The sequence below is a fragment of the Aythya ferina genome (genome assembly GCF_964211825.1).
Source record: "Aythya ferina genome assembly, contig: HAP1_SCAFFOLD_369, whole genome shotgun sequence".
Lineage (NCBI taxonomy): Eukaryota > Metazoa > Chordata > Aves > Anseriformes > Anatidae > Aythya > Aythya ferina.
Window position 1 is genome coordinate 17,822 of NW_028181197.1, and position 27,985 is coordinate 45,806.

The following is a 27,985-nucleotide window of genomic DNA, read 5'->3' on the forward strand; positions in this document are numbered from 1 at the left end:
TAGGAACCTATAGGGGGCGGGGAGGAACCTATAGGGACCTATTGGGGGTGGGGAAGAATCTATAGGGGGCGGGGAGGAACCTATAGGAGGAGGAACCTATAGGGGGCGGGGAGGAGCTATAGGGTCCGAAGGGCTGTATGGGGGCTATAGGGGCAGGGAGCCCCCCCCGGCTGTCACACACAGACCCCCCCAGGCGCTTTCCGTCCTTTATTAAAGGGGGGGGGGGGGGGGGCACGCCCCCACCCCCCAATTATCACAAAATAAACCCGAAATACAAAAATAGAGCAGCCCCCCCCCAAATTTCCTCCCCCTCCCCCCAAATCCTGCCCCCAAGGCAGGGGGGGGGGGGTCCCAGCACAGGGTGACGCCCCCCCCCCGGGAAGTTGGGGACAGTCCCCTGGCCTTGGGGGGGTCCCTGGCTTCTGGGGGGGGTCCCTTGGTTTTGGGGGGGTGCCCTGGCCTTGGGGGGTGTCCCAGGTTTCTGGGGGGGTCCCTTGGTTGTGGGGGGTCCCCTGGCCTCGGGGGGGGGGGGGCAGCTTCCGGGGGGGGTCTTCTGGCTTCGGGGGTGTCCCCAGCTTCTGGGGGTTCCCCGGCTTTAGGGGGGGTCCCTGGCCTTGAGGGGGGGGTCCCCAGCTTTGGGGGGGGTCCCCAGTTTCTGGGGGGGTCCCTTGGCTTTGGGGGGGGTGTCCCCGGATTTGGGGGTGTCCCCAGCTTCTGGGGGTCCCCTGGCCTTGAGGGGGGGGTCCCCAGCTTCGGGGGGGGTCCCCTGACTTCTGGGGGTGTCCCCAGCTTCTGGGGGGGGTCCCCTGTCTTTGGGGGATGTCCCCGGCTTTGGGGGGTCCCCTGGCCTTGAGGGGGGGGTCCCCAACTTCTGTGGGGAGTCCCTGGATTCGGGGGTGTCCCCAATTTCTGGGGGGTGTCCCCTGGCCTCAGGGGAGTCTCTTTGCTTTTGGGGGTGTCCCCAGCTTCTGGGGGGGTGTCCCCAGCTCCGTGTGACGCCCCCCGAGCACAGCAGTGTCCCCGGCTGTTGGTGGCGCCCCGCGACGGTGCCACCGCGTCACGGCTGCTGGGGGGCGAGGTCCCCCGGTGTCCCCGATGTCCCCAACGTCCCCGATGTCCCCAACGATGTCCCCGGGGGGGGCAGGGCGTAGAGCAGCGCGTCCTCGGCCTCGCCGCAGATGATGGTGACGGCACCGGGGGGGTCCGGTGGCAGGCAGGCCTGTGGGGGGGGGACAAAGGGGGACAATGGGGTGACAGTGACACCGGGGTGACACCTCCGACTGTCCCCGGCGGGGTTTGGGCTGTGGTGGGGTGGTGGCACCCTTTTGGGGTCGCTGTCACCCCACGAGGGATGGAGGGCGTCACCCTCTGGGGGAACACGTCACCCTTTGGGGTCACTGTCACCCTTTTGGGGAAACCCTTCACTTTTTGGGGCCAGTGTCACCTTTTTGGGGACCCTTCACCCTTTTGGGGACAGTGTCACCCTTTGGGGTCAGCATCACCCTTTAGGGGAAATGGTGTCACCCTTTGGGGAAACCCTTCACCCTTTTGGGGTCAGCACCACCCTTTGGGGGAAATGGTGTCGACCCTTTGGGGGAACCCTTCACCCTTTTAGGATGCTTCACCCTTTTGGGGCCAGCATCACCTTTTTGGGGACGGCGTCACCCTTTGGTAACCCTTCACCCTTTTGGGATGGTGTCACCCTTTTGGGAATGCTTCACCCTTTGGGGTCAGCATCACCCTTTTGGGGAACGCTTCACCCTTTGGGATCCCTTCACCCTTTTGGGGTCACCCTCACCCTTTGGGGGAAATGGTGTCGACCCTTTGGGGGAACCCTTCACCCTTTTAGGATGCTTCACCCTTCTGGGGCCAGCATCACCTTTTTGGGGACGGCGGCACCCTTGGGGAACCCTTCACCCTTTTGGGGTCCCCCTCACCCCCTGGAGTCCCCCTCACCCTTTTGGGGTCAGCATCACCCTTTGGGAGAAATGGTGTCACCCCTCTGGGGGAACGCTTCACCCTTTGGGGACAGTGTCACCCTTGGGGAACCCTTCACCCTTTTGGGGTCCCCCTCACCCTTTTAGGGTCCCCCTCACCCTTTTGGGATCCCCCTCACCCTTTTGGGATCCCCCTCACCCTTTTGGGGTCAGCACCACCCTTTGGGGGAACCCTTCACCCTTTTAGGATGCTTCACCCTTTTGAGGACAGCATCACCCTTTTGGGGTCCCCCTCACCCCCTGGAGTCCCCCTCACCCCCTGGTGTCCCCCTCACCCTTTTAGGGTCCCCCTCACCCTTTTGGGATCCCCCTCACCCACCTCCTGGAGCAGCGGGGCCGTCCCGGGGGGGCGCAGGTGTTGGATCAGCCCCTCCATGGCCTCCAGGCGGGCGCAGTGCCTGCGGTGTCGCTGCTGCAGCACCTTCACCTTGCGCTGCAGCAGCAGCACCACCCCCAGCAGCTCGGCGGCGCTCAGCTCGACCCCCCCGGCGTCGGGGGGGGCCAAAAACGTCTCCCCCGGGACCGTCTCCACGTACGTCAGCACCGGGGGGGGCTCCTCGGAGCCCCCCGGGGCGGAGGAGGGCGTTGATTCCGCCGTAGGGTGGAAAAGGACGGGGATGGGTTCTTGTAGGGTGGGTTTGGGGGCCGGGGGGGGGCCCGGTGGTGGTGGGGATGCTGTGGGGTTGTCCGGGGGGGGCTGTTCAGGCTGGGGGGGGCGCGGGGGCTTGCTGGGGCTCGGCCGTTTCTGTAGGGGGGGGGGATAAAATGGGGTTGAGAGGTGCCGGGTGGTCCCACGGAGACTGAGCGGGGTGGGGGTGGCTCGCTGGGGGGGGGTTCTGCCCAGAAATCCTATTTTGGGGGGTCCTGAGGTGATGGGTCAGCTTCTGGGGGGGTTGCAAATGTCCCTGGGGGGCTTCTAAGTCTCTCTGGGGAACTGCTAGCCCCCTCTGCAGGGGGTCGCTCCCCCAAAGACCCCTCTAGACCCTTCTGAGGGGGCTTCGAGGTCCCTAGCATCTCCCAGGGACCTTCCAGACCCCCCCCCGGGACACCCCTGGGGGGCCCAGCCCTTCCCTGGGGGCTTTGGGATGTTTCTGGGAAGGATTTTGGGAGCTTCCAGATCCTTCCAGGAAGCTGCTGGGTGCTTCTAGGGTACCCCAGGACCCCCCGGGCCACCCCCAGGACCCCCCGGGCCGCCCCCAGGACCCCCCCGGCCGCCCCCAGGACCCCCCCGGCCGCCCCCAGGACCCCCCCGGCCGCCCCCAGGACCCCCCCGGGCCGCCCCCAGGACCCCCCCGGGCCGCCCCCAGGACCCCTTGGATGCTTCTGTAACCCCCTAAACCCATCTGGGGAAGCTTCTGGAGACTTCAGGAGTCCCAAAGGCAGCGGGGGGGGGGCTCACCGGGGGGGTTCCGGGGCCGGGGAAGATGGTGGGGACGGCGTCGGGCCGCAGGTAGCGGACCCCCCAGCGGTACTCGAAGCAGGAGGGCTCGAAGTGGTCGCTGCAGAGGTGCTGGTGCCGGGTGGGCACCCAGTGCTCCTGCCGCATCTGCGCCAGCCATTGCCGCAGCCGGGCCGCGTCCTGCAGCGGGAACCTGCGGGGGGGGGCCAAAAGAAGGTCAGGGAGGCAGCCCCGGGGCTAAAAAGGGGGGTTTGGGGAGGTGGGAGGGGGGTGAGAGGGGATTTGGGGGTGATAAGGAATTGTTTGGGGGGGGATTTGGGGATGATAGGGGGTCCTGGGGGTGGTAGGGGGGCTGGGAGTGATAGGGGATCATCGGGGGGGGGGTGTTGGGGGTGATCGGGACCCTGGGGGGGGTTGGGGGCAACGGGGGACCCCAGGGGGGGTCTGGGGGTGATAGGGGACCCCAGCAGAGGGGTCTGGGGGTTATGGGGACCCCGGGGGGAGGGGCTGGGGGTGACGGGGGACACCGGGGGGGGAAATCTGGGGGCGACAGGGGACCCCGGGGGGGCAGTTGGTGGTTATGGGGACTCCGTGTGGGGGTCTGGGGGCGACAGGGACCCCGAGGGGAGTTGTCAGGAGCGACAGAGGACCCAGGGGGGGGTCTGGGGGTGATAGGTGACCCCGGGGGGGGCGGTTGGGGGTTACGGGACCCCGGGAGAGGGGGGCTGGGGGTAACTGGAGACACGGGGGGGGCTGTCTGGGGGTGATGGGGATCCCGGGGGGGGCTGAAGGGAGCGACGGGGACTCTGGGGGGGGAATCTGGGGACCCCGGGGGGGGCTGGGGCTGACGGGGGACCCCGAGGGGGGGGCTGGGGGCGACAGGGACCCCGGGGGGGACTGTCGGGGGTAACAGGGGACCCGGTGGAGGATCTGGAGGCGACGGGGACCCGGGGGGGGGGGTTTGGGGGTCCTGGGGGGTGTCTGAGGGCAACGGGGACGCCGGGGGGGGGGCGTCGAGGGCCCCGGGGGGGGGTTCCGAGGCCCGGAAGGGAGCAAGGAGCGGGCCCGGGGCCTACAACCCGGTCCCCTCAGAACCCCCCGGTGCCCCCCAGACCCCCCGGAGCCCCCCAGACCCCCCCCAGAAGCTCTCCCGGTGCTCCCCCCAGCCCCCCGGTACCGACTTGTAGAAGCTGAGGCGGCGGCCGGGGCCCCGGGGCTGCCCCGCGGCGTTGGAGCAGTGCGGGGCCCGGCACGACTTGGGCATGGCCGCCGCCGTCTGGCGTCTGACGTCACCACGCACGGCGCATGCGCGCTGCGCCGCCGCTTCCGCCGTCGCCTTGGCAACGCCTCCCCCCCCCCCCCACAGCGGCGGGGCGCATGCGCGGTGAGCCGTGGCCATGGCAACGAGGCCTAGCCTGGGGGGAAGGGAGGTAAAAGGGGAGAGAGGGCGGCGTGGGGGGCTCGGAGCCCCCCGTAGAGGACCGGAGCCGTTTCTGACGCCGTTCATAACCGCCCTCGGTTAGGGGTTGAAGACAACGGCCGCGGCGTCGCGGTGGCGGCGCCGGGATTCGAACCCGCGGCCTGAAGGGCGGGGAGGGGGGCGGGACTACGCGCAAGCCGCGCGGCGATTGGCGGAGCGCGGCGCTGAGTGGCAGGAGCCCGAGGGGCGGCGCCCTGCCCGGCGGCGCCGCGCTGCTATTGGTCGCGGAGAGGGAGGCGGGCGGTGAGCGGCGGGCGCGGTGGCCAATGGGGTGGCGAGGCCGGCTTTGCGCGCGCGGTTCGGAGCCGTTAACCGGGGCGGGGGGGGGGGGGCTCGGAGCCATGGCGGCGGCGACCGGGGGGGGGGAGGGCGGCGAGGAGGGGGCCTGGAACCACTTCCTGAGGCGGTGCTGGCGGCACGAGGCGGTGAGGGGGGGCTGGGGGGGGGCAACAAGGGGGGGAGGGGTTGGGGGGGGGTTAAGAATTGGGGGGGGGGCTGGGGGAGGGGGTAGGAATTGGGGGGGGGGCTCTGGGGAGTGGGGGAGGGGTTGGGGGGGGCTGGAGAGGGGATAGGAATTGGGGGGGGGGGCTCCAGGTATTGGGGGAGGGGTTGGGGGGGGCAGAGGTTGGGGGGGGTTAAGAATTGGGGCGGGCTGGGGGGGGTCAACAAGGGGGGGGAGGGGTTGTGGGGGGCAGGAATTGGGGGGGGGCTGGGGGAGGGGGCAGGAATTGGGGGGGGGTCTCCAGGTATTGGGGGAGGGGTTGGGGGGGTTAAGATTTGGGGTGGGGGCTCTGGGGAGTGGGGTTGGGGTTAGGGGGGGGCAGGAATTGGGGGGGGGGGGTCTCCAGGTATTGGGGGAGGGGTTGGGGGGGGCGCAGAGGTTGGGGAGGGGGCAAGAACTGGGGGGGGGCGTTGGGGGAGGGGGTAGGATTTAGGGGGGGGGGGCTCAGGGGAGTGGGGGAGGGGTTGGGGGGGTAGGAATTGGGGGAGGGCTTGGGGAGGGGGCAATATTTGGGGGGGGGGGGGAGGGGAGGATTTGGGGAGGGGGCAGGATTTTTGGGGGGTGGGGGGCTCCGTGGAGGGCGGCAGAGCTTGGGGAGAGGGCAGGAACCGCGGGGGGGGGGGCATGGAGGGGGTAGAGCTTGGGTATGGGACCAGATTTTGGGGTGGGGGGGGGGGTCTCCATGGGAGGGGGGCAGCTTTTAGGAAGGGGGGGGGGGCAGGATCTGGGGGATCCCCATGGGGGGGTTGCAGAGCATCCCCCTGGGATTGGGGGTGCCCCCCCTGGGGATTGGGGCACCCCCCCCGGGTATCGGGGGTGCCCCCCCCAGGATCGGGGGTGCCCCCCCAGGGATTGGGGTGCCCCCCCCGGGTATCGGGGGTGCCATGGGGTGCTGCCCCCCCCCAGGTGAGGCTGCAGAAGGTGCTGGGGGTCACGGCGCAGAGCGGCAGCGGGCTGGCCTGCGCCCCCACCTCGGGGCAGCTCGCCTACCCGGCCGGGTGAGCCTAATTAGGGTAATTAGCCGAGCCTAAAAATCCCCCACAGAAGGCTCCTGGGGGTGGGGGGGTCCCCGTGTGCCTCTGTGAGCCCCCCCCCCCCTTTATTTCAGGTGCGTGGTCGTGCTGCTGGATCCCCGCACCGACACCCAGAGGCACCTCCTCAACGCCTCCAGGTACCGCGTGGGGCCTTTGGGGTCAAAATGCGCACCCCAAAACGCCCCGTTCCCGTAACGTCACCCCAAAGCTCTCCCTCGACGGCCCCCCAAAGCTCCCCTATCACTCGACGCCCCCCCAAAGCTACCCCAAAGTTCCCTTTTCCCTTAATATCACCCCCAAACTTTCCCCTAGTGTCCTCCCAAAGGTCCCCTTCCCCTTAGTGTCCCCCCAAAGTTCCCCTTTCCCTTAATATCACCCCAAAACTTTCCCCTGAAGCTCCCCTTTCCCTTAACGTCACCCCGAAGCTCCCTTTTCCCTCGACATGACCCCAAAACTCTCCCTCGACATCCCCCAAAGCTCCCCTTTCCCTTAATATCACCCCAAAGCTCTCCCTGGACATCCCCTTGAAGCTCCCTGTTCCCATAACATCACCCCAAAGCTCTCCCTCAACGTCCCCCCAAAGCTATCCCAAAGTTCCCCTTTCCCTTAACATCACCCCAAAACTTTCCCCTGACAGCCCCCTGAAGCTCCCCTTTCCCTTAACATCACCCCGAAGCTTCCTTTTCCCTTGACATGACCCCAAAACTCTCCCTCGACATCCCCCAAAGCTCCCCTTTCCCTTAGTGTCCCCCCAAAGCTCCCCTTTCCCTTAACATCACCCCAAAGCTCCCTTTTCCCTCGACATGACCCCAAAACTCCCCCTCGACATCCCCCAAAGCTCCCCTTCCCCTTAGTGTCCCCCCAAAGTTCCCCTTTCCCTTAATATCACCCCAAAACTTTCCCCTGAAGCTCCCCTTTCCCTTAACGTCACCCCAAAGCTCCCTTTTCCCTCGACATGACCCCAAAACTCTCCCTCGACATCCCCCAAAGCTCCCCTTTCCCTTAGTGTCCCCCCAAAGTTCCCCTTTCCCTTTACATCACCCCAAAACTTTCCCCTAACGTCCCCCCGAAGCTCTCCCTCGCCCCCCCCACCCCAAAGTACCCAAATCCCACCGTTTTCCAGGAAAACCGTCAGCGCGTTGGCGTTCTCCCCCGACGGGAAACTCATCGTCACCGGCGAGGTGAGGGCCCCGCGTCACCCTCAGCCCCTTTTCCCTTCCCCAGACCCCACAAATCCTCGGCGGCGGGGTGGAGCGGCCGGGCTTCTTCCTCCCACATCTCCTTTTTTTACCTTTTCCACCCCATTTCCATTTTCCTTTTGCAACTTTTGCAATTTCCAACCTGGGGCCGCTTTGGGGCGGCGTTGGGGCCCTTTTGGGGCCGCGTTGGGGCCCTTTTGGGTCCCTTTTGGGGCCGCTTTGTGGCCACTTTGGGTCCCTTTTGGGGCCGCTTTGTGGCCACTTTGGGTCCCTTTTGGGGCCGCGTTGGGTCCCTTTTGGGTCCCTTTTGGGTCCCTTTTGTGGCCGCTTTGGGTCCCTTTTGGGGCCGCGTTGGGTCCCTTTTGGGTCCCTTTTGGGGCCGCATTGGGGCCCTTTTGGGTCCCTTTTGGGGCCGCTTTGTGGCCACTTTGGGTCCCTTTTGGGGTCACGTTGGCCCTTTTGGGTCCCTTTTGGGGCCGCGTTGGGTCCCTTTTGGGGCCACTTTGGGTCCCTTTTAGGTCCCTTTTGGGGCCGCGTTGGGGCCCTTTTGGGTCCCTTTTGGGGCCGCTTTGGGGCCCTTTTGGGGCGCAGACGGCTTGCTAGCTGACTCTACTCATAAATAACACAAGGGGAGCACCAAGGGAAGCGAGGGGGCTGTCATAGCTCTGTGGTGACCCTATAGAATTCAGGCACGTGTCCTCGTGCAATAGGTCACCCTATTGCTCTCACAACCTCACCCTACAACACTCAGCCCCCCCCCCTGCCAAAATTCTTCAGCCTACAGCCACGAGGGTCGGGATGGCACGACGGGGGGGCCGCAACCAGGCACTTTTTCCCCCCGTTTGCACCCCGGGGGGGAGCTGGGGAGAGGATTTGACCCTTTTTTGGGGCTTCCCCTTTACCCCACAGAACGGGCACTGCCCCGCCGTCCGCGTCTGGGACGTGGAGGAGCGGGAGGAGGTCTCGGAGCTGCACGGCCACAAACACGGCGTCGCCTGCGTCGCCTTCTCGCCCGGCGCCCAGTACCTGGTGTCGGTGGGCCACCGGCACGACAGGGTGGTCAACGTCTGGGACTGGAAGGTGCCCTCGGGATTCCCCCCCCAAATTCCCCCAAACCGAGGGGCGAGGCGGCTTTTTCCCCCCCCGGCTGCTCGTTTTTTGTTTTTTTTTTTTTTGGGGGGGAGTTTTCGGGGGTCCTGCTGACAGCCCCGTGGTTTTTCCCCGAGCAGGAGGGGGTCCTGGTGGCCTCCAACAAGGTGTCCTGCAGGGTGACGGCCGTGGCTTTCTCCGAGGAGGGTTTCTTCGTCACCGTGGGGCAGCGCCACGTCAAGTTCTGGTTCCTGGACTCCGCCAGGGGGCTGAAGGTGAGGGGGGGGCTTTGCTGACGCCCTCCCGGGCTGAAACGGGTCCGGAGACGGCTTCAATAACCCCTTCCTTAGCGGGGAGCGTGGGGACGGGGCGCGGTTTCGGCTTTCTGAACCAAAAGAGGGCAGATTGTGGTGAGACTGGAGCCGAGGAGCCGTGGGGGGGCTGCTCCAGCGAGCTCCCTGCTGCTCCAACTCCTCGTTTCGAGCACCAGGACCCCCCAGGAGCGCTGCCACAGGCGGCGTTTGCCCCCTGCTGCCACCTCTTTGCCCCCCTCTCCCTGCAAAACCGAGGGGTCTGCAGCCCCCAGGAGGCTGGGAGAGCCAGAGGGGGGGGCTGGGAGCCACGTCTGGGTTAATTAACGAACGAGGCTCGTTCGTTAGGCCTCGTTCGTTAGGAACTGCTGCTCTGCCTGCAGGTCAAGGAGACGGTGCCGCTGCTGGGGCGCTCGGGGCTGCTGGGGGAGCTCCACGACAACGTCTTCTGCGGCGTGGCCTGCGGCCGGGGCCGGATGCTGGGCAGCACCTTCTGCGTCTCCCACTCGGGGCTGCTGTGCCTCTTCAACGACAGGCGGGTGCTGGAGAAGTGGATCGGCCTCCAGGTGAGGGGCTGGGCTTCAAAATACAAAAGAACAACCCCCAAAAAAAACGGCGGTGGGACTTGCCGGCGAGGCCCCCGCGCGCCTCTCGCCCAAAGGTGTCGCTCGCCACCTGCGTCTGCGTCAGCGAGGAGCTGGTGTTCTGCGGCTGCGACAACGGGACCGTGAGGATCTTCCAGGCTCACGATCTGCGCTACCTCAGCGACCTCCCCAAGCCTCACCCCCTGGGCGTGGATGTCACCCAAGCCCCCCAGCCCAGGTAGGGCAAACCTGGGAGCCCCCCCGAGCCTCTGAAACCCCCCCCCAGACCCCCAAACGGCTTCATCTGACAATATTTGGAGCTGACCGCTCTTGTTGTCGGGCTGGGAGCTCGTTCCAAAGGAGATCTGTGCTCAGATGGGTCTGAAAGCAGCACCCTCATGGCTCTGCCTCGTTACTCCCGCGTAATTAATGCTTCCTGGAAGGATGAGGAGGGCAGGGGGGTGTTAGCTGTGGTGTAAGGTGCGTGTGGGGCAGGGCTGAGAGCTTCGTTTCCCCGTTTGGAGCTGGATATCCTCAGGATATCGCTGCCATCCGGGCTGGAAACGAATCCACCTCTGGCTGAGCATCGAAAGGGCTCGAGCGGCTGCAGGGGCAGCCCCAAAAACACCTCCTGAGCTGTACCCTCGGGGTGCCACGGGACCACCGTGACCCGAGCCCTCCCGCAGGCGTCCCGACGCGCTCTATCCCGACACCGTGGCGCTGGCCTACGACGCCGCCCGGCGCTGGCTCTCCTGCGTCTACAGGGACCACAGCGTCTACGTCTGGGACGTGGGGGACCTGCGGGCGGTGGGGAAGGTTTGGTCCGAGCTCTTCCACAGCTCCTTCGTCTGGAGCGTCGAGGTGAGGCCCTGAGGGGCTGAGCGTGGTCGGCACGGCTCCTCGTGGCTCCTTCCCTCCTGACGCGTGGCCGTGGCGCAGGCGTACCCCGAATTCAAGGAGCAGCCGTCCTGCCTGCCCCCCGGCTCCTTCCTGACCTGCTCCTCGGACAACACCATCCGCGTCTGGACCCTGGGAAGCGGCCCCGAGCACCCCTGCCAGGGCAACCCCTACAGCACGGTGAGACGGGGCTGCCCTCGCCCCCTTCCCAGCCCCAAAAAACCACGCCTGAGGCTGCTGGAGGTGGCCCTCGCGCTTCCCCTTCGGTTTTGCCCCCGCTCCCAGGAGAGGACGAGGTCCTTTGAGAGCCTGGCAGGGTTGGGGATGTCGGCAGCACTGAGGAGCCGCGGGTGGGCTCCTCTCCTCCCAAAGAGCTCTGCGCCCCTTGCCCCGGGCACCCCGGCCTCACCACCTCCCCTCCTTCCTCCCCCAGACCCTGCTGAACATCATCTACGTGGACAACGCCACGCAGCACCTCCAGGACTCCTCCAGCCTGATCGACAGGGGCGAGGGCGCGGGCCACCCCGACAGCAAGTCCGGCGTGCGGGTGATGCAGGTCAGCCCCGACGGGGAGCATCTGGCGTCGGGGGACCGAGCGGGGAACCTCAGGCAAGCGTCTTTTGGTGTAGAACTTCACCTCCTTTCGATTTTTTTTTTTTTTTTCTCCCCTCTGAGGCTCCGGGCCGCGTGCTCGAGGAGCAGCAGGCGTTCCGGTGGCGTTCCCCTGGATTTCGGGGCCGAGCTGAGGGTGCGCTTCCCCTGCAGGATCCACGAGCTGCGCTTCATGCGGGAGGTGGCCAAAGTGGAAGCTCACGATTCGGAAGTTCTCTGCCTGGACTACTCCAAGCCGGAGACGGGTGAGGCTTCGCCCTGCCCGCGTGGCTCCGCTCCCGCTCGAGGGGAGCGCTGGCCCTGGGGCTCTGCTTTTCCAGCACCCAGCTCTGCGCTCTGTCCCCTGCAGGAGTAGCGCTGCTGGCTTCGGCCAGCAGAGACAGGCTGATCCACGTCCTGAACGTCAACAGAGGCTACAAGCTGGAGCAAACCCTGGACGACCACTCCTCTGCCGTAACGGCGGTCAAGTTTGCAGGTAGGTGGCTGAGCTGCTCCTCCGTGCCCATGGTGCTTCCATTCTCGGTGTTTTCCACCTTCCTCACAGTCAGAGCTCCTCTCCCTGCAGTTTTTGTGCCCGTTTTCCACTCTCAATGTTAGAGGGGTCGTGTGGTGCTCTCTGTAGGCAAAGAGCAGCTCCAGAGAGCGAGCGGCGAGCGTGGGCCCCGTCTCCCTGAGGGGAGCCCTAGCTGGGGTTCCCATCCTGGAATTGCATCGGGTTCCTAAGAAAGTTGGTTTTGATCCGTTCTTCCCCAAAATGGGGATGCCGCGGTGGGCTCTGCACATCCCCTGCCGCCAGCCCCATCTCTCAGCCCCGTGTTCTCCTGGTGCAGGCAGCGGGGAGGTTCAGCTGATCAGCTGCGGGGCTGATAAAAGCATTTATTTCCGCACTGCTCACCAGGTAGGGCGTGGGGTGCCTCGGGGGGGATCCCTCCTCGCCCTCCAAACCAGCACCAAAGCATCCCCCCCTGCTCGAGCCCTTCCTCCGCTGCCGTGCGTGGGACGGGAGCTGCCAAAACCCAGCGGTTTCGGCTGTAAGCGGGGGGGCGAGGAGGCGGCGCCCCCCTCCTCTGTCCCCCGTCTCCCCGCAGCGCCCCGAGGGCTTCAGCTTCGTCAGGACGCACCACGTCGCCGAGAAAACCACCCTGTACGACATGGACATCGACATCACGCAGAAATACGTCGCCGTCGCCTGCCAGGACCGAAACGTCAGGTGAGGGCCCCCTGAAGCTGGCGGCCCCAGCCCCTTCCCCTCGCCCACCCGCCTCGGGGTCGCCTTGTACCCGCTGGCTGCTGCCCTAACCCGTGTCCTGCCCCGCTCGCAGGGTGTACGGCACGGCCAGCGGGAAGCAGAGGTGCTGCTACAAGGGCTCGCAGGCCGACGAGGGCTCCCTGCTGAAGGCAAGGCCCGGGACGCTTCCCCCGGGGTGCTCCCACCCATTGGAGACAGAAATTCCCTCGCTGCACCCCAGGAGAGCTGCGGAGAGCTCCAGCAGCCCGCGGTCCCAAAGGGCTCGGGGCACGCCGAAGGGTTCTGCGATCCCCTTGCTCTTTTCCCCAGGTGCAGCTGGATCCCTCGGGCACCTTCCTGGCCACGAGCTGCTCCGATAAGAGCATCTCCATCATCGACTTCCACTCGGGGGAGTGCGTGGCCAAGATGTTCGGGCACTCAGGTTGGTTTCCTGGCGCTGGCGTGTCTGAAAATCGGGGAGTTTGCGTTTGATTCGAAGAATTTGGGGAAAATCTTTGGGAATCCTGCTCGCTTCGGGTGCCCGCTCACACCAACGGGGTGGCAAAACACAGAGCGTGTTGGCAGACGTAGCGAAAGGGCACGGTGGGAAATGGCAGGGGCTTGGGGGACTAATTAAGGAGGCTTAATGAGTGGAGCGGGGCTAGTTTGGCCTCGCAGCAGCCTTTGGTTCTCTGTCCCAGATATCGTCACGGGGATGCGATTCACCTACGACTGCAAGCATCTCATCACCGTCTCAGGAGACAGGTACCCGAGCGCCCGAAAAGCCCCCGTCCTCCTGCAGCCGTGCTCGGGGGGCTACGGGGGGGATTTCTGTGGTTAATCACGCCCCGTGCCTCGCAAGAACCAGCTTTAGAGAGCTGTGGGGGGGGCGCACACGGCAGGTGAATTAATTCACCCATGCTGGGGGAGTTAATGGAATTCAGGGTGTTAAAGTAAAGCCCTCGTGCCCCAAATCTGGGGGAAAGCTGCCCCCCAACGCCACCTTTCTGCCCCAGCTGCGTGTTCATTTGGCGCCTGGGCCCCGAGCTCACCAGCAGCATGAGGCAGCACCTGCTGGAGCTCAACCAGCTGCAGCCCCCGAGGGGGAAGGAGCCCGCGTTCCCCGTGCCCGTCAGGTACAGGATGGGGGAAAAACGTGCGTGGTCCGCCCCTGGGGGTGCCTCCAGCCCCTCACTCCCATCTCCCACCCCCCGACACCCTCGGGACCGGCTCCACGGCCCCTCTCCAGCAGGCGGGACACGGACGTGGCCGTCCCCGGTGGTGGAGGGGGACCCTGCGACGAGGAGCCTGGCGTGGAGCAGGACGAGGCCGCGACCACGCAGACCCCGTCCAAGGAGGACCTGGAGCCGCGTGAGTCCAAAGATCCTCTCTGTCCCCCACCCTGCGTGGCTGCCCCCTCTTTTTCTCGCTGTGCAGCTCTGCAAGGCTCTGCCCCTGCCTGGGGAGGGCGAAGGGACCCGGCTGGGCGGGCGGCAAGGCAGCCCAGACGCTTCCAGAGCCTGCCTGGGAGCTGCTTTCCCCTTTCCCACCCCAATTTCTGCCGCAAACAAACCCATCTCTCCTCCCCCAGCCCCCGTGTGCATCCTGACCAACGGCAAGCTGCCCATGTGGGCCAAGAGGCTGGTAAGTCAGGCAGGGGCACGCACGGGAGGATTGAATCCGATTGAATTCGGCCACTGCAGCCGCACGAAGCCCCCCTTTGCCCCTAATTCAGCCCCTCGTGTTCTAAGGGGCGAGACACCCTCGCACCCAGCACGGAGGCAAACTGTGTGTCCCCCCCCTTCCCCTCGCAGCTGGGGGAGGCGGACGGCTCCGACGGCGCAGCCCCCAGCCCCCGGGGCGGTTACCGGCCGCAGGGGAGGTGGGCAGCGTGCGCCGAGCACGGCCCCATCAAGACCCTGCCCGAGGCAGAGCCGAGCTGCTTCACCCCCATCAAGAGCAGCAGCGACCTCGAAGGCGCCGCCGAGCTGGAGCCCAGGAACCTGGAGCAGCTGCTGCTGGAGGTCGGGGAGGGTCCCGAGCCCCCCGCAGGGCTCAGCCCCTCGCCTCGTCTCCCCCTCTGGCAGGCGGCCGCCTCCCCCAGCAGCCTCGTGGAGAGCTCCAAAGGCTCGGAGCTGTTCCTGGAGGATGAAACCCAGCGGGAGCTGGACTTGCCCGACACGACCGAGCCCAGCCTGGACGAGCCCTGCTCCCAGCACGGCACGCCGGAGGCCAGCAGGTTCCTTCTGCCCCAAGGGGACACGGGAAGGGGCTCCCCTCCGTGCTGGGGGGGGGATTTCTTCCTCTGGGCAGCACCAAAAACGGCTCCTGCTGGGTTGCGTTGGGTGGGAGCGGCCTCGGTGCCGCTTTCTGCCACCTGGTCCAGCCTGGGTCGTGGTTCTGCCACCCCAAAACGTCACCAGCAGGCGCTGATTTCGTTTAACGTTTCCCTTTGGGCTGCCTCAGGACCCACAGCTGCTGGCTGCTTTTTTTTAGGGTCGGTTTTGAGCCACCCCATTGAAGCACCGACCTTCTGCTGGGCTGGACTCGGCCTCGTGTCACCGCCCCGAGCCCCATCTCGCCAGGGTTGGGGTTCCCTCGATCCTGCGGGCACCCCCCTGGTCCCTCAGCCCCTCTGCCTGCTCCTGGACGCGGGTTTTTGGTGGTTTTTGTGACCTGCTCACCTTCCCCCCCAGGTCTGGCCTGAAGGCGCTGCCGCTGCAGCCCCCGTTCCTGCAGGAGCTGCCCCAGGAGGAAGCCTCAGCCCCCCCCGTGCCCAGCCCGCCGACACCGGGGCTGTGCCACGAGCCAGGAGGTAAGGCTTGGCCGAGAGGCACGACCCTAAAAAATGCTCGGCAGCAGCTTTAGGAACTCGGGGATTTCCCCCAGGGCTGTCGGGGTGCACCCGAGCGCCGCGCTGGGGCTTTTGGAGGGCTCCTGTTAACGTCCCTCATCCCTCGGGGGGGCTTTTTCCCCCGCTCCTCAGTGGCAGACGACGACTCCGGGGTCTCCGAGGACGGGGACACGGAGCTGGGGCAGGCAGAGGAGGGCCCGGTGCCGAGCAGCTCCCCCGAGCAGGAGAAATTCCTCAAGCAGCACTTCGAGACGCTGGCGGACGCCCCCTGCACCGGTAACGCGGCGGGGGGACACTGGGGGGGGGTCTGCACCGGTTCCCCAGGTCCTGCTTGATGCTGACACCCCCCGGCCTCGCTGCACAGAGAGGTTCGACGGCTCCTTGAAGGATCTGAAGCCCCCCGAGCCCGGGGAGGACGAAAAATCCCTGCTCTTGAACCCACGCCTGAGCATTTCCACCCGATTCCTCTCGCGCTGCCGCAGAGCGGGCAGGTGGGTGCTGCCCTGGGGAGCGTTTCCCCGTCCCCTTTCCCCGTCCTGACCCCTTTTGTCCCCCCCCCACAGGCTGGCGGCCGCCTGCCCCCCGAGGGTGAAGCCCCCCCAGCACAGCCCCGAGCTGGAAGCGGCCGCGGAGCTGCAGGAACCGGAGGCAAGTCGGTGGCTGGAAGGGGGTTGGGGGCAAAAACGGGAAAAAAAGGGGAAAAAAATGGAAAAAGAAGTTCCCCTGGGGGTGTTTTCCAGCTGCTGCCCCCCCCCGGTGCTTTGCTCAGCCCCGAATTTGGGGCAGGACGGGGCTGCCAAACCCCGCAGCCTCGTTTCGTGGGGCAGCACCCCATAACCCCCCCCCTTTCCAGACCCCTCCGGCTGAGAACCTTCCAGAACCGGGCCCAAACGCCGCCTCCAGCGCCGAGGATGAGCAGCAGGGACAGATTTGGGGCTTCGCCTGCAGCCGGGGGCCGGGAAGGGGGGGCCCTTGTCCCCCCCCCTCTGCCCCTACAGGAGCCCCGCCGCCCCCGGACGCCTTCAGCGCCGCCCTGCAGCTGCTGCGCGCCCACTTCCAGGAGCTGCTGGCGCTCTACGACCAGGTCGGTGCCACCAAAACCTCCCAAAATCTCCCCAAATCCCACGTCAGCCTCAATCCTATAGGGGAGCAGCATCCGGGAGGGGTTGTGGGGGCGCAGGGGCTCGTTCCTCCCTCCGTGGAGCCCCCACCGCTCGCGTTCCCTGCTCCTTTCACCATTTCTGCAGCTCCAGCCCCCAAAAATGACCTCTTTTGGGGTCGGCGGAGCTGTGTAACCTCCGGAATGGGGGTGACGAGGGGGGGGGCCGTGTCCCGTAGGTGACGCAGGGCCCGGAGGAGGACGCGGGGCGGGCGCGAGCCTCCCTGAGCAGCGCCTGCGGCTGGGCAGTGGCGGAGCTGCGCTCCCGAGGCATCGCCTGCGACCCCAGCACCGACCCCAAAATCCCCCCCCACGACCCCCAAATCCCCCCCCACAACCCCCAGACCCTCGCCCTCCTCCGCGCCTACTCCGAGTCCCTGCTGGAGATGGTCCGGGAGCGGCTGCAGGGCGGCAGCCCCGGGGGGGGCGGCACGGCCTGACCCCCCCCCCGCGGTTTCCCTTCGTTTTTTTTAGGCACTTTGTTCTCTTTTAAGCTCCTTTGGGATGAATTTTTTGGAGGTTTTAGCTCCAAAGTTTGGGGTTTGGGGGTTTTAGCTCCAAAGTTTGGGGTTTGGGGGGTTTTAGCCACCTGGCAGCAGGAACGGGGGCGTGAGTTGGTTTTCACGGTTCTTCACCAATAAATGTTTTTGTTCCAAAACCGGAGGTTTTGACCCTAAATGGCATCGCTGAGCCAGGGAGGCTTTAACATGGGGGGGCTCCAGGTGGGGCTGGGGGCTCTGCTGGCGCCGTTTGCCTGCCCCAAGCAGTGAGGTGAAGCTCCCTGAAGGCAATTTGGGGTACGTGGGGGGCAATCTGGGGTACCTGGGGGGCGATTTGGGGTTTTGGGGGAGCAATTTGGGGCCCTGCAGGGGTTGGCAATGCAGTTGGAGCCCCCCGTAGAGCACCGGAGCCGAGGGTCCCCGCACCTCGTCCTGAGGCGGTGCTGGTGGCACGAGGCGGTGAGGGGGGGGGGCAACAAAGGGGGGAGGGGTTGGGGGGGGTGTAGTGGGTTTACGCGGCAAGGTTTTGGTAGCAGGGGGCCATAGGGGTGGTTTCTGTGAGAAAGATCTAGAAGCTGCCCCATGTTTGGGAAGGGCCCCATTGTTTTCCAGAGCTGAGCCAATAAGTCATGATGTTTTGCGCCTCTGTGAGAGCATATTTAAGACAGGGAAAAAAAACACTATGCCACACAGCAGCTGGGAGAGTGAAGGGAGTGAGGAACGGCCTTGCAGGCGCCAAGCTCAGTGAAGAAGGAGGGGGAGAGGTGCTCCAGGCGCCGGAGCAGAAGTCGCCTGCGGCCTGTGGTGAGGAGCCTGGTGAAGCAGGATGTCCCCCTGCAGCCCATGGAGCACCACGGTGGAGCAGGGTTCCACGCTGCAGCGCGTGGAGGAGACCACGGTGGAGCAGGTGACCTGGCAGGAGCTGCTGCCCGTGGGGGACCCAGATTGGAGCAGTTTGCTCCTGAGGGATGGACCCCGTGCTACAGACCCATATCTGGAGCAGTTCTGGAAGAGCTGCTGCCTGTGGGAAGCCCACGCCGGATCAGTTCAGCAAGGACTGCATCCCGTGGGAGGGATCCCACAGCACAAGGGACGAGAGTGACCGAGAAGGAGCGGCGGAGAAGATACGCTGTAGACTGACCATAACCCCCATTCCCCCGTTCCCCTGCACTGCTCGGGGGGAGGAGGTGGAAGAGGGTAGATGGGGGAGAAGGTACTTTTGGCTTCTCTCCTTTGTTTCTCACTTCTCTAGCTTGTTAGTAATAAGTAATAAATCTCCCTATGCTGAGTCTGTTTTGTCCGTCACGATAATTACTGTGCGATCTCCTCGTCCTTATCTCAACCCTTGAGCCCTTTTCATCGTATTTTCTCCCCGTTCCTCTTTGAGGAGGGGGAGTGAGAGAGCTGTCGTGGTGAAGCTTGGCTGCCCACCCAAGTAAAACCACCACACTCAGAGAGGGGTAAGGATTTTTGCTCAGGAGTTGGCAGGGCTGATAGATAGGGCTTTAAACTAGAGTCGAAGGAGGAAGGGGATAAAACCAGGCACGCCGCTGATGAGCTGAGGGATGGTGCGCTAGAATCAGAGGGACGGTGTGCTAGTGAGGTCCTGCGGTCAGCTCCACAAGGCGCTGCGTGTAGGGAGGCGCATTTGAAGTGCTTCTACACAAACGCAGGCACTATGAGGAACCAAATGGATGAGCTAGAAGTCTTGGCCCTGTCCCACAGCTACGACATCATCGGCATAAGCAAAACCAGGGTGGATGAGTCCTGTGGCTGGTGTGTGGTGGAATTTTCTCCCAACAGAGGCAAACAGCACCTCTGTAGCCCTGCCATGTCACACGACCTCGCTTCCAGCGGAGAAAAGGAGGCTCAGGGGCGACCTTATCGCTCTCTATAGGTACCTCAAGGGAGGCTGTAGCGAGGTGGGGGTCGGCCTGTTCTCCCACGTGCCTGGTGACAGGACGAGGGGGAATGGGCTAATGTTGTGTCAGAGGAGTTTTAGATTGGATGTTAGGAAGAACTTCTTTACTGAAAGGGTTGTGAGGCATTGGAACAGGCTGCCCAGGGAAGTGGTGGAGTCACCATCCCTGGAAGTCTTCAAAAGACGTTTAGATGTAGAGCTTAGGGATATGGTTTAGTGGGGACTGCTAGCGTTAGGTCAGAGGTTGGACTCGATGATCTTGAGGTCTCTTCCAACCTAGAAATTCTGTGATTCTGTGATCTTTTACCCTGATCTCCTGGGAGGCAGCAGACTTCTCCATGGATTGGGTCAGGTCAGCATATGCGGCCCTCTGATCTGCTCAGAAGGGAGTCGCTTATGACAGTAACCCTTCTCTTTTTCTTGATGGAGGTGGTCGTGATACTGGGGAAGGCTGACTTGCCCTTGAACACGCCTCCAACCTGGATGGACCTTCATGCACATCATCGTTTGTGTGTCCATTAGTTCCAGAGTCTGTTGTTTCAGGGCACCTGAAAGGAAGGTGAGGTAGGCAAGGAGGGGTTCGCCTGCTGCCCCGAGCAGATCTCAACTTCCATCCCTTCGTCACTGAGATCCACTCCTTCTGCCTGACGGACAGAGGGTAGGGGATCCTCCATTTCCTCTGCTGTGTCTGCCTGACGCATCTGTCCCAGGGCTGGCAGAGTACAGTTCAACCTTCTCCGACTCCCTGGTGCTCCTCAGCCTGCCCACCTCCTCCCGAAGCTCTGCCAGGAGGCTGAGCAGTTCTTCTACCTGGGCGCACCTACCACAGGTGGACTCACCACTGCCCTCAGACCCTGACAGAACACACACGCACACCCTGCAGCCTGAGACCTGGACACGAGGAAACGGCCTCGAGTTGTGCCAGGGGACATTTAGATGGGATGTCAGAAAGAATTTCTTCATGGAAAGGGTGGAACCGGCTGCCCAGGGCACTGCTGGAGTCCCCAGGCCTGGAGCTATTAAAGAAATGCGTGGACTTGGCGCTAAGGGCCGTGGTTTTGTGGTGGGCCTGGTAGTGTTAGCTGACGCTTGGACTTGAGCTGAAGGCCCTTTTCCAAGCGCAAGGGTTCTGTGACTCTTTCATTGGTTGAGTAGGCGCCATGCAGTAGTCACCGGGCCCAGGGAAAAAACGTCCTTGGTGGCCTCCGAGTTAGCTCAGCGTCATGGCACCGAGTCACTTTGAAGGAGCTGCTGGAATAATGAGACAACAGCCTAGTTCTATTAAAATATATATTGCTCTTTTGAGGACTGCTGCGGGGCTAGCAGCACCACAGCAGTGGAAATCTCCGTCCTGACGTTGTGTTATGCCTTGACGTCAGGATCAGGGTGGTTTGAAAGGCCAGGGAACGGACCATGGGTTCCGGGTCGCTGTCTGAAGGCTGGAGGGCTGCAAAAGAAAGAAGAGCAGAGATGAAAACCCAATCCTTGCAGAGATCCCCAGGCATCCCCTGCAGACCATGCCAGCCCCACTCGACTCTTCCCCAGGCCAGGAGGAGCAGGAGGGACAAAGGAATCTGTTGAAAGCTGCTGCTCAGCAATGTCCCAAATGCACCCACCAGTCCTTCCCCACCCGCGCACCACAGGTCAAGTGGGGCACCTTCACAAGCTGGTTCCCTCACCACCTGCCTCCATCCCCTGGGAGGATTCACACACTCCAGGAATCTCCTGGACTCTTTCCTCTCGCTATTGTGCTTCCCCATGAGAGCAAGGGCTAGCAATCATGACCCTGCTCCTAGCTGCTTGTAGGCTGTTTCATCTCCCTCTTCGTCCTGGTTGCGTGCTCTACAACAGGCTCCCACCTTCTGTCAGCCTTACTGCCCTTTCCCCTGACTCTTCCTCAGGGACACTCAACCCTTTCAGCGGCACTGCCCAGCTCCAGGCCGGGAGGCCATTCCCTGACACCACAGGCCACCCCGTCTCCTCTCCCTCGTTCCTATGCCTGCATTGCTCCTCCGCCCTCCTCAGCATTTCCCTGGAGCAGGGCAAGGCACGGGGGCCTCTGCCGCTGTCCCCCCAGCCCTAGCACACCCCCCACTGCCCTCACTCACCGCTGAGGATTTCATTCAGCTTCTCCTCGCTCTGGTCCTTGCAGTAGCGCGCAGCAAGACCTAGACACAGAGATCCCATCAGAGCCCCGCTCCCCAGCACGCTCCCAGCAGCGCAGCCCCTGGCCTGGCCAGCCAGGCTGTGCCCCCTCCTGCACCCTGGAGCAAGGGCCCAGTCGGGGGGCTCTGGGGGCAACAGGGCTGTGCCTCACTGCCAGGGCAGTGCCTGGGGCTGCCAAAGGCTGCCCCGAGAGGGACCCAGGGGCTGGGCTCACCAATGAATCTGACGGCCTCAAGTCGCAAGTTGGTCTGAGTGTCCTGCAGGTAGGGCTGGCTCTGCTGCAGGTATTCTTCTACTCTGCCTCTGTCCTGCTGCAGCTGGAGAGAGAGAGAACGCAAGGTCACGGGGCTTGCACAGCCTCTCCAGGGTCTCCTCCAGCATCCTGGGGGCAGGGAGGGCAGAGGGGCCTGCAGAAGAGCCCCCTGGGGCTCTGTGCTGGAAGGAAGGGAGCGAGGATGCGGCTGCAGGCAGCGGGCTCTGGCCGGGCACGTTTGCCCAGCTGGGGCAAACCAAGTTGGGTCCTTACCAAGCACTCCCCGATCCTCCACGTCTGTTCTGTCATGGCCAAGCGCTTGAGCTCTTTGCGCTGCAGAAACTCTGCAGCCACGGCGAGAGCTTCCCCAGAGGCCTGCGGAGCAGCAGAGGTTGGGAATTAGCACCACAGCCTTGGGAAGGAGACCCTCTGTCCCCTGCTCAGCTCTGAGATCTGTACCTTTGCTACCCTCTCACTCTGGTCTTTCATACGAAAGAAGAGTGGGAGGAGGCTCCTTTGCACGCTCGTCTTCATTTCCTTCTTCCTTTGCCGCAGCACAGCCTCCGTCACGGCTTGGAAGAGGCAGATGGAGTGCTCCCGCACCTGGCTGGACTCCTGGCAGGGAGGAGGACAGGAGGAATTTCAGCATTAGCGTGGCTCATGTGAAGGGAGCTCACAGAACTGTGAGATGCTTCAGCGCTGGATCCTTCCCAGAGGAGCTGCTCGGGGCAGCTGCAAGGCCTGGTGCCCGTGAAGGGCAACGCAATCGGTTGCCATCGCAGGCTGCCCGCCAGCCACCCCACTTTCGCCACCAGCAGCACCAGCCATGCCCAAGCAGAGCTCCCCAGCGCCTGGGCTGACGAGGAGACTGGGAAGGCCCTGCCTGAGTGCTGCCCACAGGGCCGGGCTGAAGGGCAGCCCTCGTTACAGGGGGCCCAGCTGCGGGCTTGGACTCCCGCAGCACACTTACGTGGTCAAAGAGTGGCAGGAGCTTCTCAGCCAGCCGCAGAGCCAGGCCTCTGGCCTCCTTCTTCTCCAAATGAGCCATCACGTTTCTCAGCACAAGCAGGGCCTTGAGCATGACGTCTGTGTTGGTGTCCTGCAGGGCCTCAACGATGTCTGGCAGCACGACCTGAAGTTTTCTTGCCTGTGGGAAAGACACCATTTCCCTTCCGTGAGGCAGTGAGAGACCACCCTGGGCAAAGGGCTCTGGTTCCTGAGCACCAGCCTCCTGCCTTGCTTCCTGGCAGCGGGGAGGGACGGGAGGGCAGAAGAGCAAAGGCCCAGGCTGCCAACATGGCTTTGCTTGACGATGGCCCACTCACCTTCTCAGGGCTCTCTGACACGGTGCAGAGCCCTTTCAGAACCATCAAGCGCATCTCTGGGCTTGGGTGCTTCAGGTAGCTCTGGAGGTGCACTGGGTTACCAAACTCCTCCTCAGAAATGTGATTCTGGGCCAGCATCTGCAAGAAAGAGCAGTGAGAGCCTGGCAGGGCCTGCAGGGCTCCCTGCAGCCTCTTCTTCTCCCACCTTTGGGCAGGGATGGGGCAGCGCCAGCTGGCACCAAAGAGGCACCAGGCGCGGGGAGCTACGGGGGCTTGCCGGCCCCAGGGACCATGCGTCCGTACGTCCTGCGGGAGCTGGCAGTTTGGGGGTAGATGGGCACAGGGCTGTGCCTGTGTGCCTGAAGGGGCACACGTAGCCCTGCTGGGAGCAAGGTTTCATCTGGGAACTCACAGCCAAGCGACGGATGCAGGTGTCTTCTTTTACTGCAGTGCACCAGTTGCACAGCGGCAAGTCTTCCATCATGGTGTTTAAAACCTTCTCCAACGTCTGCGGCATGGCCAGGATCACCTCCCACATGCCCAGGTCAGTGCTGCAAGCCCAGAATACTCTGTCAGTGAGGCTGCCTCAGCCGCAGGGCCACAAACTGGGCCAGCCCCAGAGGAGCCAGGCTGTCCTGCAGCCCCTGTGACTTGGGGAGCACTGAGGGCCCAGCCTGGGCAAGCAGGAGGGGGCTGAGCTGGTGTTCCCTGGGGGCAGGGGGACTCTGGGCTGCCTTGGACAGCTGGGCTGCTGCAGCCCTGGCTGGCCCAGTGGGGCTGGAACACATTGGTGGGAAGGAGGGCTGTGCTCCCTGGGGATGTCCTGCTCTTTGCCATGGCTCTGGCAAGCAGAGAGTCTCCAGGTGCATCTCCCGACACGGAACAAGCCCTCAAGGATGTCAAGGCCAGGACCTGTCACATGGCGGAGAGAACTGCAGCAGGTTCTTGACTTCTTCCCTGGACATCTTGTTGGTCAGCTGGAGAAGCAGGGAGTCCAGGCACTGCCGCGCCGATGCCGTGCGGATGCTGCCCAGGTTTTTCCTGATGCACTCCATGATCTTTGGCACCTTGGGGGACAAAGTGGGAATGGTGTTACCAGCAGACTGCAGCCATTTCCACAGCTGCCACTCAAACTTTGGCCCCTTCCATTGCTCAGGTGGCTTTTGGAGCACAGGAGACCCCGATGTGCGAGGGAGGCAGGGAGGGAGGCAGGGAAGGAGAGAGGAACAACGCCTGGAAGAGCTCAAGGGCAGGGCCATGGCCACAGGCCACTTACATCTGTCAGCCAGTAGTCAGGGTCCTCCAAGGCTGCGTCCAGCACACTGCAGGCCCCCTCCTTGTCATGGATGCTGGAGTCTTGTAAAGCTTGAAGAGCTATGAGGATGATGTCCAGCCTCTCAGCAGGGAAGAGGTGTCCTCCAAACCCCTGTGGGAAGAAGGAGGAGCAAAGACATGCCTCACTGAGTGTCCCAAGGGTGCTGCTTAGCTGAGCAGCAAGGGCAGCTCCGGAGAGAAGGCCCTCGGGGGAAGGGGTGAGGATGGGGCATATGGGGCCAGAGTGCTGGCCCTGCAGGTAACCAGGGCTTGCTGGTGGCCAGGAGGGCTGGAGCTGCTGCCGGGACACAGGGGAGCAGCCTTCGCATAGCCCCAGCCTGGGGACAAGAGGAACCCTCTCACCAGGGCGAGTGAGGCCGTGCCAGCCCCACCGGTTCTGGACCCCTTTGCTCACACCAGATGCCTGCTGATGCTGCGGACAAGATCCCCAGCAAGGCCAGAGCTCATTACCTTGGCAATTTCACAGGGAGTTGATGTTATAGAAAATGGAAATTCTGTATCCTTCAATATCCTGCAGCGCTGCACATAATTTTCCATGTCCTTTTTCAGTGAGCTTTCTAAACAGTGGGAAACAGCGAAGAGTCAGTAGGGAAGAGCATCTCTGCCAACAAGCTTGCCAAATGGGGAAAAGCACTTTCACTAGGAATGGTTGAGGAGGGAGGCTCAGACCCATGGCGAGGAGAGTAATGGGCAGGGATGTAAAGCACAAGGTGAGGAGTGCTGGGAGCAAGAGGGACCTCAGGGATGATGCAGAAGGAGGAGAAGCAATGGCGCTGGGTGCTGCGGGGGTAGCAGCGTGTCACAGACCCCCTTCTGCTCGGGGTCAGGATGTGCAGGAAGCCCCCTGACACCTGCTTGCAAGACGGCAGGGAGCAAACAGTCAGGGAGAATTCTGGAGGGCGTCACCATCCCTGGTGATGCACGGCTGGCTCTGCTGTTCACTCCTCGGGGAAGATGCGGTTTGGGAAGTGCTCATCGATTGATGGCTTAGACTGGGGGAGACCACAAAACAGCGTGGTAGGTGATCTGGGGAGGGTTGGGAAGGACAGCAGCAGAGAACTGCTCCTGGACGGCAGGTGAGCGTCCAGCTTCTGCGGAAAACGATAGCCAGAATGCTGCGGGAAGCTGCTGTGAGGAGCAGAGGAGGTCAGGGAACCTGGCAGAATTCCGTGGGCAGCCTCCACCAAGCACAAGAACAATCCTTCACAATACTCGGGGAGAACAAGCAGACAAACCAGCAGATGTCTGCGTGCAGATGGACGTTGCCCACCACACCTTCTTACCTCTTCCTTCTTTGACGATTTTGTAGAACCAAAAAAGAGCATCCACGGTTGCGCGTCCGAAGGAATCATCGCTATTGCTGAAAATGAAGAGGTGGCCCAGCAGCTGTCCCAGGATGGGGATGTAGATCTGTCTGGAGTCATTGTGGCCGTGCTTGTATTTTTCATAGTCATCTGAGTTCTGGGTGAGGAAGGGAGGAGAGACAAAGGGCTTAGTGGAGGCAGAGCCAGCCCCTGAGATAGCAGGGCCTGAGGAGGGAAGAGCAGGGGCAAAGGAGGGACGAAGACCCTCGCTTCACAGTGCTGAGGCACTCACGTGCATCCAGGTTTGCCTCGCAGGCACCCCTGAGTGGCAGGATGCTCTGGGATGCAGGAAAGGGTGGAGGGTTCCTTGTGCCTTACCTCGGTCACAAAATACCTGACGATGAAATCACCCAGCCTCTCAATCCTCCTCACAGCTCTCTCACGCACAGCTGGGTTTTTGGAGTGGGCAAAGTCCAGCAGCACCTGCGAGGAGAGAAGTTGCTGGGTTGACAGTGGTCTGCAAATGTGACCTGAGAGGATTCTTTGGAAATTCTTTGCAAATGCCAAACCTGCAAGATATTCTCCAACTCTATGCTGACACGGGTGTTGGGACAGTTGTGTATGAAGGCCGCCAGCATGTTGTCCATGGCACTCATAGTCTGCAGGGAGGACAGAAGAGCATCGAATTACTTCTGTGGTCCTTCTTACCCCTAGGAGCTGGCTCTGAGCCCCTCTGGAGTTCAGGGGTGGCTCTGGGGCTAAAAAGCCGCTGTGTGCAGACCTCCTGCAGCACAAGATCAGGTCGGGGAAGGGGAAGGGGTGAGGCTGGGAAAGCAAATCTGGGCCCCGGCCCTGCATTGGTCTCTGGTTGTGTCAGCACGGGGAAGCAAGGCAGCAGCTCAGCAGGACTGGGGGTGCCGGTACCTCACCCAGCACATACCTCAGTGTAGAGCGCTCTTTCTGCCTCTGGCACATCCAACTCCGGAGGCAGAAAGAAGACGCTCTTGCAGCACACGTTCAGGAGATCCTTCTTTTTGCCACGCAGTACTGTTGGTACGGTGTTGCTGAAGGAGAGAGAGAGAGGAGCCTGTTGGACGCAGTGCCTCGAGGCTTATGAAGGAGGACACGGACCTCCCTTGGCCAGGCATCCCTGGGAGGGATGGGCAGCCTCCCTGCCAGCTTCAGGGCCACCAGGGCATTGCCCTGGGGCTGTGCTGGCCCAACCAGGGGCTGGGCACGTACCTGAGGACGGTGACAGTCTCCATGGCCTTCTGCCGGAATTCGGTGCGCAAGCTGTCCACGGGCTCCTTTTCCAGCAGCGCCTGCAGAGCACAAGCAGGATGAGACCTTGGAGCCACCGGCACCCAGCAGCAGCAGAGCCAGCGCTGCCCCATCCCTCGCCTCCCAGGGGACTGGTGCTGGGAGGCCTGTCCCCTTCCCCAACCCACTGCGCATCCTCTCACCATGATGTTCTCCACCAGCTTATGTTTGCAGTAGAAGGCATGCAAGTTCACCGGCACACCCTCCTCTGTGACAATCCTGCACAGATCGCAGATTTTGCTGAGGAACAGCATCTTCTGCTCCTCGTCGTCCTGGCAGCCACAAAGACACCAACAGAGCATTAGGGGGACACCCACGGCCAGCAGGACCAAAGCCTTGAGGGGTCTGGAGCTGTGTGGGACCCCTGGAGGGCAGCTCCAGGAGCACAGCTGCGATGCAGGCGGCTGCCATTACCTTTTCTGTGCCACTGACATACGCCCTGATGAATTTCACGGCCGAGTCTTTGCGCAGTTTCCATGCCTTATCTGGAAAGGAGGAAAGCAAAGAGTGCTGCAGAGAGGGGCTGAATGCAGGGGTGAGGAGAGGAAGGGTCCCAGCCCCAGAAGGACGTGGGGAGGCCGCGGGGATGCCCAGAGGCTGCAGCAGCTCCGCTGGGAAGAGAGGCTGAGGGAGCTGGGCTTGTGGAGCCTGGAGAAGGCTGCGGGGGGACCTCGCTGCGGCCTCCCCGTGCCCAAAGGGGCCTCCAGGAAAGCTGGGGGGGAATCTTCATCATGGGCTGCAGCGACAGGACAAGGGGTGACGGCTTTAACCTCAAAGAGGGCAGGTTTCTTTTGGACAGGCAGGGATTTCTCTCCTTCACGCCCAGGGCAGTGAGGCCTTGGCGCAGGCTGTGGTGACCCCTCCCTGGCACTGCCCACGGCCAGGCTGGGTGGGCTTTGGGCAGCCTGGGCTGGGGGGAAGCATCGTGATCGCTGAGGTCCCCCCCAGCCCAAAGCGTCCTGGGATTCTGTGGTGCTGCGGAGGAATCACAGAATCACAGAATTTCTAGGTTGGAAGAGACCTCAAGATCATCAAGTCCAACCTCTGACCTAATGCTAACAGTCCCCACTAAACCATATCCCTAAGCTCTACATCTAAGCGTCTTTTGAAGACTTCCAGGGATGGTGACTCCACCACTTCCCTGGGCAGCCTGTTCCAATGCCTCACAACCCTTTCAGTAAAGAAGTTCTTCCTAACATCCAACCTAAAACTCCCCTGGCTCCATCAGCCAGCCCCGTCAGCCCAAGAACCACTTTACCCAGGAAAGGAGTCCTGGAGTCAGGCAGGGGTCTCTGTGTCTCAAACCCTCCCCACCCCATCCCTAAGACCCAGACTCACTGGGATCCAGCAGCTGCGACTCGTCCTTGCTCTCCTCTACCAGGCTGCTGCCCGCTGCCGGAGAAATGGCCTCTACCGGGGTTCTTTCCTCTGCCGGCAAAATGGCCTCTGCTGGCTGGTTGCTGCCCCTAGAAGACCAGGTCTCCTGCCAGGCCAGCCTGGGCTGCCTGGGGGGCAT

The 27,985-nt window shown here is 63.3% G+C and overlaps 3 protein-coding genes across 4 annotated transcripts; 1 reads left to right on the plus strand and 2 right to left on the minus strand.

Moving 5' to 3' along the window:
- Positions 1-192: 192 nt before the first annotated feature.
- THAP8 (THAP domain containing 8) lies at positions 193-4,671 on the minus strand. 2 transcript variants are annotated; one of them, XM_084540290.1, is made up of 4 exons: positions 4,578-4,671; positions 3,397-3,589; positions 2,317-2,742; positions 193-1,219 (listed from the first exon to the last, which is right to left on the minus strand). In XM_084540290.1, the coding sequence occupies exons 1-4, from the start codon at positions 4,658-4,660 to the stop codon at positions 1,058-1,060; spliced, it is 864 nt and encodes a 287-aa protein (XP_084396416.1). In that variant the 5' UTR covers positions 4,661-4,671; the 3' UTR covers positions 193-1,057. The 2 variants fall into 2 exon arrangements, with proteins under 2 accessions (XP_084396416.1, XP_084396417.1); XM_084540291.1 differs by having other exon boundaries at positions 4,574-4,657.
- A 546-nt stretch (positions 4,672-5,217) lies between these two features.
- WDR62 (WD repeat domain 62) lies at positions 5,218-17,003 on the plus strand (the record flags this gene model as incomplete). The annotated part of the gene is made up of 28 exons (XM_084540288.1): positions 5,218-5,282; positions 6,131-6,376; positions 6,487-6,549; positions 7,536-7,593; positions 8,521-8,691; positions 8,841-8,975; positions 9,395-9,577; positions 9,673-9,833; positions 10,282-10,456; positions 10,535-10,672; positions 10,926-11,101; positions 11,258-11,349; positions 11,454-11,579; positions 11,935-12,002; positions 12,193-12,314; positions 12,427-12,502; positions 12,663-12,774; positions 13,034-13,097; positions 13,349-13,468; positions 13,582-13,703; positions 13,924-13,976; positions 14,147-14,571; positions 15,029-15,147; positions 15,319-15,462; positions 15,551-15,677; positions 15,750-15,834; positions 16,040-16,270; positions 16,525-17,003. The coding sequence occupies 28 exons, from the start codon at positions 5,218-5,220 to the stop codon at positions 16,783-16,785; spliced, it is 3,918 nt and encodes a 1,305-aa protein (XP_084396414.1). The 3' UTR covers positions 16,786-17,003.
- Positions 17,004-20,085: 3,082 nt separating this feature from the next.
- Positions 20,086-27,985, minus strand: LOC311429155 (maestro heat-like repeat-containing protein family member 7; the record flags this gene model as incomplete). The annotated part of the gene is made up of 19 exons (XM_084540285.1): positions 20,086-20,213; positions 20,875-20,934; positions 21,147-21,249; positions 21,459-21,560; positions 21,645-21,800; positions 22,156-22,332; positions 22,511-22,648; positions 22,923-23,061; positions 23,423-23,577; positions 23,787-23,936; positions 24,296-24,402; positions 25,129-25,306; positions 25,528-25,632; positions 25,719-25,808; positions 26,090-26,213; positions 26,392-26,471; positions 26,613-26,741; positions 26,884-26,954; positions 27,808-27,985. 19 exons carry the CDS (start codon positions 27,983-27,985, stop codon positions 20,086-20,088), a joined length of 2,370 nt encoding a protein of 789 aa, XP_084396411.1.